Source organism: Oryza brachyantha, chromosome 5 (genome assembly GCF_000231095.2).
Source record: "Oryza brachyantha chromosome 5, ObraRS2, whole genome shotgun sequence".
In the NCBI taxonomy this organism is placed as follows: domain Eukaryota; kingdom Viridiplantae; phylum Streptophyta; class Magnoliopsida; order Poales; family Poaceae; genus Oryza; species Oryza brachyantha.
Window position 1 is genome coordinate 2,842,596 of NC_023167.2, and position 10,621 is coordinate 2,853,216.

A 10,621-nucleotide genomic window follows, 5' to 3' on the forward strand; every position below is an offset into this window, starting at 1 on the left:
CACGCGCCCCCTGCCCCTCATCGTGTCGTTAGCCACGCGCCCGTAGCCGATCACCGCGCCGGTCGCCGCCGCGCCTCCCTCTCGGTCGCCGCCCCTCAGCCCGCCGTCGATCCCTCCCTCTCCCGGCGCCCTCCATCGCCCCTCCTTGCGTCCCTGTACGTCGCGACAGCCGCGGCCCTGTCTCTCGCCGGACGGCGCGACCGCTATATCCATTGCCGGCCGCCGCCTCTGCCGCGCTGCTGCCCCTCACCCCACCTTCGCCGCCGCTGCGCTGCTCCTCGCCGGACACCGCGCTGCTGCCCCTCATCCCGCCGTTGCCGCCGCCGCTCCCTCGGCCCGATGTCGCCGCCGCGCCTCCCCCTTGGTCGTCGCTCCTCAGCCCGGCCAGGTTTGTGTTTTTTCGTAGTTACGATTTACTGTTTCTTTGCTGTTGTTTGCTGGTCCTTGGATTGATAATCGCTAATCTAATTCTAGATTTTTGTAATGATAGGTATTAGCCCGTGATGTTACAGCATTAGTTTTTATAGTGCCAATTCTTGAGTGCAATCTTCAAATTGTGATGTTTTCTTTGACTAGGGATGCTAAAATATCTGTTCTGAATCCCGCATCATCACATTGTGTGAGTAGCTTGCTTGAAATGCAAATCTGAATATGGTAATAGTGAGCCGAGATATTCGGCCATGTGGATCTGTTGGACCCATAGAGGACTAAAGACAGGACCAGAATGCATTTCGAGAATTAAATTTGTGCCTTGTGCATCTACCAAACATGCGAGTCGAGAACGACTTGTATGCTTTCAGAATTGCCAGTCTGTCCTTGCATAAATTTGTTTCCAGGTCATGATCCACATATTATATTATACGCCATAATGGCACATGCAAACTGCTTATTTGTTGGATCGAGTTAGCTGTCTAATTTCATCCTTTACCAATCACTGCCAACCAATTGACAGTATAGTCAATTTAATATGTACGCTCAAGTTTTGGATATATTCTGAAGCTGCTATTGATTATATTTTTTAGTTGTGTTCTATGATCTAAATTGCTTCAGCAAGGCCTCAAAAATGTAAAACATTTCGTTTATAGAACTAACATGTGGATCCACAATTTTAGCTGAATTCCTTTTGCTGAAGTGATTGATGTGTCTCTGAAGGTTATTGCGTCAATTTTTAAATATTTATGTAACTTTCACTTGATTTGTGTTCAGGTGTTCTTGACAAATGGCGTGATGCTGATGCAGTATGCTTCGATGTCGATAGCACAGTCTGCTTGGATGAGGGTATTGATGAGCTCGCTAATTTCTGCGGGGCTGGGAAGGCTGCTGCTGAGTGGACTGCAAAGTAAATGAAATGCTTTGCAATTAGTCTTTTAGATTGTGTTCATGCCTTAATTCATGAAATTTATTCAACATGCTCATTGGTTCAATGTTCTTAGGGCAATGATAGAAACTGTTCCCTTTGAGGATGCACTAGCTGCCAGGCTGTCGTTAATCAAGCCCCATCTCTCCCAAGTTGCGGATTGTTTAGTGAAGAGGCCTCCAAGGTCAGCTTATATGAGACCCAACTTGTTAATTGAGATGTTAGGGAGGTGTTTCTCTTTACTACTTTTTTATGTCATCAGGCACTACTCCAACTATTCAACTTTAGGAAATCTCTGGATATGTTCATTTCCTTCCACTCTTTTTTTTCTTTTTTGAAGGAAAGAAACCTTCCATTTTAATTTTACTTGCTACTGAACAGAACGTAATGTGTTTTGGACACCCCCTAATTTTAGCCACAGTTGAATTTATATAAGTGACCACAAGAATATCTATTTTGTCTAACTTCCCTCGTATATTTGTGAGAGAGTATCAAATATTTCTCTTGCAACAGCTCAAAGTTTGGATAGCTTTAATCAGCCATATATTCATCACTGTACAGTATAACATGTATTTCTGTGTTACAAAACTCAAAAAATCACCAAAATGATGTTTTCTTACTGCAGGATTTCTCATGGCCGCAACTTGATTAAAAAGTTGAAAACTAATAGTACTGATGTATTCCTTGTGTCCGGTGGTTTCCGACAAATGATCAAGGTAATCAGACGTCTGGTAGTTCTGGAATATCTGAAGATGGTTAGGTTGCCTGGATATTAGAAATTCTTCAATTTTCTGCAGTTGTGATGTATTTTAGTGCTGGAATTGGTATGCAAATTGACAAAATAGCAGAAGGAATTGTGATGTATTTTATATACCCATGCAGGAACGCTGCCATTCGGTTAGTTAGGGAGGTAGAAGCGATCAGAGGGAGTGTCTTTGCATCTGCTTCTTGCGAACAGATGAGCTATACTTATGATGCACTGAAGTGTTATGCACCATGAATGGTTGAAGTTCTCATTGATAGTGTGCAGAACTCAGCATTTTTAGAATGAGAGGTCAAAGAGCATGTACTTGGAATACTGTAATACATAAGTAAAGTTATTATTTAATGGTCTAAACAATCAAAAATGAAGCATATCTTTTCGTAATATTGTTGGAGACACGATTTTCTGTTCGTGCATAGAAATTTTGTAGCTGAAGTACACAGCTGTTCCTGGCTACCAAGCAAGTCTCATGATTTTTTTCACTTTTCAAGCCCATCACTGTTTGTTTAATATCTCTAAGCTCATATCTGATAGACTGACAAGATTTAAGATACCATCATGCATAAATATTTGATGGGCACTGTTCTTGGTTAATTTTCTTATATTGGAAGCATGCTGGAACGTAACTGGACTACATACTCTTACATTGGAATACTTTAATTTGGTAGGGTAATGTTCCAAAAAGTGAAGATAAGGGAAGTCCAAGTGATCTACAAATAATTGAGACTCCAGTTGACATAAGAAAATCATCTAAAGCCTCACATGGGATTGAATCAGATAAATCTCTGTATTCTAGCACCTGGAACAAAATTAACAAGCACAGATGATTTGTTGGGTGCGCTTTGCAAATATATCATGTCAATAGACTCCCAAGAATCTTTACAGTATGTCAATTTTCCATTCCCATATTATTATATTCCTACTATTAAATATTGATTACATATTATCTCTCTTTAATTAATTGCTTTTTATAGGAAAGAATGGATTCGAAGCATTGAGCCATATCCAATTTCTTTGAGTCTTAAAAATCTCCAAGATATACTATACGTAAAAAAGCCAATGGACAAAGATTGCTTCAATATGGCCGTACGGATGCTTGCATGCAATGAGTTCCTAATGTTTTTAGATGATACAATCCACTACATAGACCTTCAATTCTGGGTAAGTTGTTTGGTTAAAACAATATTTAATGTGCTACTAATTTGAAATATTGGACAAAACAGACGATATCTGATTTTCATCGTGAGCCACGCCGTCATGCAAAGCTTGATATCAGACGGTTGGCAAAACTGTTTGAATGCTGGCTTGGCATAGAGTACAAAATTTCACAGTGTAGCAATGTAAGCAAATTTATTTGGCTTTTCGATTCTTTCTTCGGTGATACGTTGTGTTTCTCTTGCATTTTTTTTAGGGTTCTATTGCCGCATTCATTCCTCGCTCACTTCACATTATTTGTAATAGACATGAAGGCCAGAACTATTGTTATATTGGACCTTCTGCCAATACCTAATTCATATGGGGTCATCCTCTAACCATGTCCTATGTTCACAAGATAAATAATATATCCATGAATGTTAACCTTGCCATGAAAGTAGCCAACCCAACTTGGAAAGATAACATTTATTTCTGAAATAGAGAAATAACAACGGGTGTCCCAAAAACAGATGACTGGTACATGCTTACAACCTAAACCTAAGAAATTTGTCTGTATTTGCCTGCATAAATTTAACATTGTATTTCTATGTAGGGAAGTGTCAGGCTTCTTTGTTCTTTGACTTCATGCGCTCATGGGATGGTAAAAAACTATCATCGATATACTCGGTGAGTATAGTAGATTATATACTACTGCTACTCAATTACATTAAATGTGTGTATTCTGATATTCATCCAAAATACAATATGTGCAGATGGGATTAAATTGAGGACCAAGTTTTTCATCAGCATATCGAAGTTCAATGAAAATGAAGCTAAAGAGAATATTCCTGTAGACACACAAGAATTCGTTGATCGCATCAGGTGTTAGATAGATGCGAAATGTTAGATATTTGCTTATGTAATTATGAACCGCAACTTTGTTTAAGTACCGCAATTCTTGGAGCAGTGGGGTTGTACCTGATTGTGATTTTAACATTTTTTATTTTATATAAGCACCCGTTTTAGTGCTTACCGTTGAACATATCGGTTTTAAATAATCCTTTTTGCAATCATTTAATAGGGGAATATATAAATAAATTTATGATTGAATCATAGATACACGGTGATCATACGACACCATTTTTCCTTGCAATCGTTTTTAAAGGATCATTTTAATCAGTGGATTAATACCCTATAACCGAGTCCCTGCTGACACATCATGCATGCAAAAAAGCGTCGCTATGAATAACTCCACGTATCTACCCTCCACCCTCCAGACATATTGATCTTTATGAAAAAACTCAAATAAATTATGGTGCATATATTTTCCGAGGGAGCATTTTAAAATCATTTAATACTGGAGCAGTGAGGTTGTACATGATTGTGATTTGATTTTCTAAATTTAAATATTTGTTTTCCTTCCAGTAAATTAAATCAATATAATATTTAGATACTCTCCAATATTTATCGTAAGTATGTGTGCATCCAGATGTTCGAGACAACCTATTAAACAACATTCAAATCTATTATTATCTGAAGAATGGTATCAGATGTAGGACGCTCCAAACAGAAAAACACTACTTCACTTCATCTGCTGAAAGGAATTGATCAGCTAGTTCACATGACATAACGAAGGAATAAAATGTTTGTGCATTTTTTATTCTGTTATATTGTAATACAATTACGATAAAACACCATCTTTAAGCATGACACAAGTGATACAAAATTTTATTTAATAAACTCCATCCAATACATGTCGACGTGCCTTGCACGTAGGGCCAAAAACGGAGCAGATAGTTTCCGTCCGCTCCGGCAAAAAACGGATACGGAGGTAGCTCGGAGCGGATATTTCCCGGATAATTCGAATACGGATACGAATACGGATAATTTTCTTCGGATACAAATACGAATACGGTATGACAGTTTCTGACAGATATGGATATTCCGACGAATATCCGCAGATTGTAAGGAGTGGATATCCGCGAACACCTAAAATCAGTTCAGTCGGCTTGATTCCAGGTCTGACCCATCAAGGCATCAATCAATTTACTACAAATTGCTTCTGTGCTATTAGACTACCAGTATTTTTTGAACTCATTATATGCTATGAGGTGGACTTATGTCACTTATCTGTTACCCATGAAACTAAATGTAACGTGTTTAATCTATGATGAGGCCTAAAATGACCACTATCTCGATTAAGTTAGCTATATATATGTGGTGCTATTTGTCTTTACGAACGGTTTGACTGGTTTGTATGTTTTGAGAAATATTTGTTTTCGTATTCGTGTTCGACTACATCCGATCCTTATTCGTATTCGAGATAATTTGTATTTGTTTCCGTATCCGAGATATTCGTATCCGTTTCCGTATCCGTCTAAAAATATGAAAACAAAAACGATACGTGTATTATCCGTCCGTATTCGATTCGTTTTCAGCCCTACTTGCACGTGGACACTCACTCACTAGTAAAACTAAAAGCACAGGTGGGGGCAGCGGAGGCGGCGGCTTCGGTGGGGGCGGCGGCAGGGCGAGTGGCGTCGTTACTTTTTGTGCTTGTGTGCGACTATGTTAGGGTTAAGCTGCTTTTTTTTTTTTTCGCTTGTGTGCGACTGTGTTTGTGGGGTTTTTTTTTTCTGTGCAGATGACGACGTGGGAGTTTTTTTCTTCATGTGGAAGGACCGACGGATGAAACTCATTTTAAAGTAGTAAAGACATGCAAAAATATCTGGAATTTTATTGGACCATACATACACACATCAAACCTAGCACCAGCCTATTGAATTCCAAACGATAAATTTCTCCTAATAAATCAATTAATCTAACATGAGATAAATACCTTTCTGGTCAGCACTAATAGAAAACTTGGATAACTCCATGACTCGCTAGTAGCTGATTGGAAAAGAGAACTATTCTGACGATTGTCCTCTGAAGCAAAATGTACTAAAACTATTAACATAAAAATGCACATCGTATATACAAACTTGGAAGTGAATTAACAAAAAGACATGAACTGAAAACCATGTGAATCCAATTTAGTTTACCCAGTAATTTTTTTATCGTGATACTTCTGCCGGCAGTGGGTTATCAAATGTTAAAATATATTTTGAAGCATCACTGCATCCATGTTTATAGCAACTCAAAAGATGAAAACTTTTAGCTACACACCGTTCTTAAAAAGAGCAATTAGCTACACACAGTTTCTAGCGTTTTGAAATCTGAAAGATTCTTAGAAATATTAGGCTATTAAAAATGTTACAGTAATTAAGCTGCATCAGCACTTATGCTGCACAAACGGAAGCAGTTTGTGGCTTTGTGCCCATTTTGAACAATGGCGACTGTTCTGTTGAAATAATTAGATGATGCGATTCTTTGATTGACGTTTGGGCATGCAGAACAAAATTTGTTACCTAATGTTGCAACTGGTAGGTGGCGGCGTGGCTATCAGGAAAAGGCAGACTGCCCATCGAGTTGGAGACGCGGATGCAGAGACGGCCACAGGGGTGTGGTAGTGCGCCATGCTTGACCGGCTGGCGTGATAGAACCAAGGCGCCAGACTCGATTGTCCTCCCCGCAGGGCAAGTTGACGGCTGGGCTTTGGCACATGTGGATTGCGCGACAGCGGCGACGGGGATCAGACGGAGGAAGCGGCCACGACGGGGATTGCGGCGGAGAAGCGGAGGCGGTGATGTGGATTGGGCGGCTGCGGCGACGGCGGCGGTTGAGAGATGTGCGTGGGTGCGAGCGGTCCTTAGGTACGAGATGTGTGTTGCGTGCGTTTTTTTTTTTTCCGTGCATGAGTAGTTTATTTTTTCATCGTTCTCCCTAAGAGGGACACATGTCCCACTTGAAGCATCCGCTCATCATCCTGTCTTTCATCCTAGAAATAGAGGATAGTGAGCTCTAGCACAACATCTATCTTATCATCTATTTTTAGATATCATCCATATTAGAAGAGAAACTCTATATTTAGATGTTCTCTTTTCAATCGATATAGATGATGTCATATATAGATGATCTGCTGTAGTACAAAGGGATATGAAGGATGAAAGTGTTTTAGATAATCATCCAAATGAAGATATGGATGACCAAATTTTGATGAGCTGTTGGGGATGCTCTTAAGGGAGGGAAAGGACGACGACTTCGCTCGTAAGCAGTAGAGATATCTTTTTTGCTACTAGCTTTACCGTTTTAATTCCAATTTTGAGAACTATATGGTTATGAAAATGATTTGAGTTTCTCCTTTTTTTTAATCGTTTTTATCTCTGGTACTAATATGTGCATGTGTATCTTACATCGTAGAAAAGATGGTTACATTGAAGGTCTACATATTTGATAAATAGCTAGGCTGGAGGATCACCACTTATGCTGCTGGGCAACATTAGTGCTTCTTCACCACGTCGCACCATATTTAGTTTAGTTTGATAAGCAATTTTATAGTACTTAATAAGATACTATGATGTATCACTTTTTTCTACGTAAAATTTAAATATTTCTAGATACCTAGGTATCACTAGGTATCAAAATTTACATTAAAATTTTAGTATCTTTTGATACTACTTAATGACTATAAAATTGCTCTAGTTTGATATATGTATATGTCCCGTCATCAATCGAGCTTATCCGCGGCTGTAAAATTGAAGCAAGTGGCCCCATCAGCTTGTGACATGGCCAGCTCCCATGCACAAGAGTAATCAATCAATCATATATAAATGCAAGGCAAATTGCTAGCGGTGTTCATTCCGGACATAGACAGATCGTCACAGAATTTTTTTTGTTCTCCCGAAGGACTCGATCGAATATAACAAAACTGAGAAGCTTGACAGGAGCTGTTACTACTGAGGATCAATCTAACAAAACTGAGAAGTTGGACATGAGCTCCTTCTACTGAGGATCATCTAACAAAAGTGAGAAGTTTGACAGGAGCTGCTACTACTGAGGATCATCTAACAAAAGTGAGAAGTTTGACAGGAGCTGCTACTACTGAGGATCATCTAACAAAACGACAGAAGCTGAACTGCTACTACCACTGAGGATCAACTAACAACACTCAGAAGTTTGATGTGACAGGAACTGCTACCACTACTGATTACCGAGGATCCATGGTATTCAGCGAATCCACCAATATTCATGATGAAGAAAGAAGACAGGCGTTCCCATCCCTGAAGATTCAAACCTGCACACAGCACACAAATGAGTCAACACGGTTCTTACGGATGTAGTTTAGTAGTAATTCTACAAAGTTGTGATAAAGTAGTACCTCCTCAGCAAGGACAGCATGGTGACAGAACTCGTAGATATCTGCGGCAGATACAGCATATCCCGTAGCTCCAAGACGAGCGTGGTATAAGCCGACGACATTCGCACGATGATTCAGCACTGGCCCACCAGAGGTGCCTTCTCCTCCAGCCACATTTAACTCAACTAGATGCATATTGTATCCTTTTGACAAGTCCTGTGTGACCTGACCATACTCCCTATCTCCTCCAACCACCTGGCCAATCACGGCTGAATCTTTCCGGGTTGCAGGCCAAGATACTAACATGATATCATCTGTAGGACGAGGTAGGACCCGGGCAAGATGAAGAGCCGGGTGTGGACTCCCACATAACAGTGTAGGGGTACCATATAACAGATTCTTCTTCACTTGCAACAGCATTAGATCTTTACGCTCCTCCAATCTGACAATACTTGCAGGTGCATAGAGTCTTGGATCAGTATCTGGCTCCTTATAAAGGTTAGGGTAGTTCACAATCATGTGGCTCTCAAAGTGTTGACAAACGACCAAAATGTCAAACCAGCCCTCTAGCGTGACAGAATCAGCTTCGACATTGTCAGAGTAGAAATCCTCAAATAGATGAGCACAGGTCAATATGTAAAGGGAGTTCTCACTCTCAATTGCAGTGAATCCTGTAGCCACCATAGGAGTATGAATATCAAACTTTCCCTTAAGATTTTTTTTTCTTAATCCAAAGGTACGTGGCAGGTATTCCTTTACTTGAGTCTTAGAATCTTCCGATGACACTTGCACCTTGATCAAAAACAGAGAGTCGGTTCTCTTTCTCCCAACCAAATGATGAGGTATGTTTGAGAAGATGCTTGGCCTGAGATCTTCCATCTAGATAAGACAGCAAAACAATAAGTTGTTACTTACTGCTTCCGTCCCATATTAAATCTATTTTTTAGTTTTTAGATACAATATTTTAACTCTTTGTTTTATTTGAAATTTTTTATGATTAATATTTTTATTATTATTAGACGGTAAAACATAAATAGTACTTTATGCGTCACTAATTCTTTTAAGTTTTTACAAATTTTTTAAATAAGATAAATGGTCAAAACGTTGGACACAAAAATCAAAAAATAAAGTTATTATTAGAAACGGTAGTACTTACTTTACACTATTAACAACAATAAAGAAAGCTTGAGCTATCACATCAATCATGTTTTATAGTAATACTAATACAAATGGTTAGTAAAAATTCCAATCCCAGTGGATGTGACATGGTATTAAAGCATCCAATCCCAGTAGGTTCAAACTCTAATTTGCTCGATGGATAATAAAAACAGCAAGATGACCATGGGCAACAAAAATAGCAAACAGTGACATGATAGCAACTATAAAGACATCCAATCCCAGTAGGTTCAGTCTCTGATTTGCTCCATGTATAACAATCAGTGACATGGTATTAACTATAAAAACAGCAACTATAAAAACAGCTAAATGACCACCATGGACAACAAAAATAGCAATCAGTGACATGGTATTAACTATTAACTATTAGGGCATCCAATCCCAGTAGGTTGAAGCTCTGATTTGCTCCATGGACAACAAAAACAGCAACCTCGCAAACGGCCCTGCGATGTAGCCGCTGCTCCCGACAACACCACCCTCAACATGGAGTCCTGATGTTCAATGACATTATTGACATAGTAGGCTACTACCAACTAGGAAGCCAAGTCAGCGTCGTCGCTGGCTCGATCATCCACAGACAAAATGCCCGACAATCCCGGTGCCAATAAAATGCTCGACGAAATGCCTGACAATCCTAGCGTCCATCAAATGCTCGACGAAATGCCCGGCAATCCCAGCGTCATCAAATGCTCGACGAAATGCCCGTCGTCCTCACGCCCATCCACAACTCCGTTGTCAGTACGCCCTCTAGCCCCTCCTCTCCCTAGACCATGCACAAGAATATATGCCATGAAAAGCGAGAAGGCCCGCACGACAGGAAGAAGGCCACGAGGTTGCAGTGGCGGCGGCACCACAAGTCGCGGCCACAGCTCCTCTCCAACCGAAGAGTGCCCGCATGAGCAGCACGGCGGCCGCCGTGGACGAGACGAGAAATCGCAACCGCAAGATTTTA

General features: G+C 40.1%; 2 protein-coding genes across 3 annotated transcripts; one reads left to right on the top strand and one right to left on the bottom strand.

Moving 5' to 3' along the window:
- LOC102703864 (phosphoserine phosphatase, chloroplastic-like) lies at positions 1 to 4,293 on the top strand. 2 transcript variants are annotated; one of them, XR_001550247.2, is made up of 9 exons: positions 1 to 388; positions 1,207 to 1,339; positions 1,434 to 1,541; positions 1,983 to 2,073; positions 2,240 to 3,004; positions 3,095 to 3,281; positions 3,344 to 3,460; positions 3,868 to 3,941; positions 4,028 to 4,293. XR_001550247.2 is itself a non-coding variant. In XM_040523834.1 (5 exons), the coding sequence occupies exons 1-5, from the start codon at positions 340 to 342 to the stop codon at positions 2,261 to 2,263; spliced, it is 405 nt and encodes a 134-aa protein (XP_040379768.1). In that variant the 5' UTR covers positions 2 to 339; the 3' UTR covers positions 2,264 to 2,484. The 2 variants fall into 2 exon arrangements, 1 of the variants encoding a protein (XP_040379768.1); XM_040523834.1 differs by lacking the exons at positions 3,095 to 3,281; positions 3,344 to 3,460; positions 3,868 to 3,941; positions 4,028 to 4,293 and having other exon boundaries at positions 2 to 388; positions 2,240 to 2,484.
- Positions 4,294 to 8,424: 4,131 nt separating this feature from the next.
- Positions 8,425 to 9,372, bottom strand: LOC102699508. The gene is made up of 2 exons (XM_006654961.3): positions 8,515 to 9,372; positions 8,425 to 8,430 (listed from the first exon to the last, which is right to left on the bottom strand). Exons 1-2 carry the CDS (start codon positions 9,370 to 9,372, stop codon positions 8,425 to 8,427), a joined length of 864 nt encoding a protein of 287 aa, XP_006655024.3.
- Positions 9,373 to 10,621: the final 1,249 nt, after the last annotated feature.

Excerpts from the sequence above, each read along its gene's own strand:
- LOC102703864 (XM_040523834.1), top strand. The coding sequence starts at position 340 with ATGTCGCCGCCGCGCCTCCCCCTTGGTCGTCGCTCCTCAGCCCGGCCA. Across the intron at positions 389-1,206 it reads TCGCTCCTCAGCCCGGCCAG|GTGTTCTTGACAAATGGCGT; the intron begins GTTTGTGTTTTT and ends ATTTGTGTTCAG. Across the intron at positions 1,542-1,982 it reads TTAGTGAAGAGGCCTCCAAG|GATTTCTCATGGCCGCAACT; the intron begins GTCAGCTTATAT and ends TTCTTACTGCAG.
- LOC102699508 (XM_006654961.3), bottom strand. The coding sequence starts at position 9,372 with ATGGAAGATCTCAGGCCAAGCATCTTCTCAAACATACCTCATCATTTG.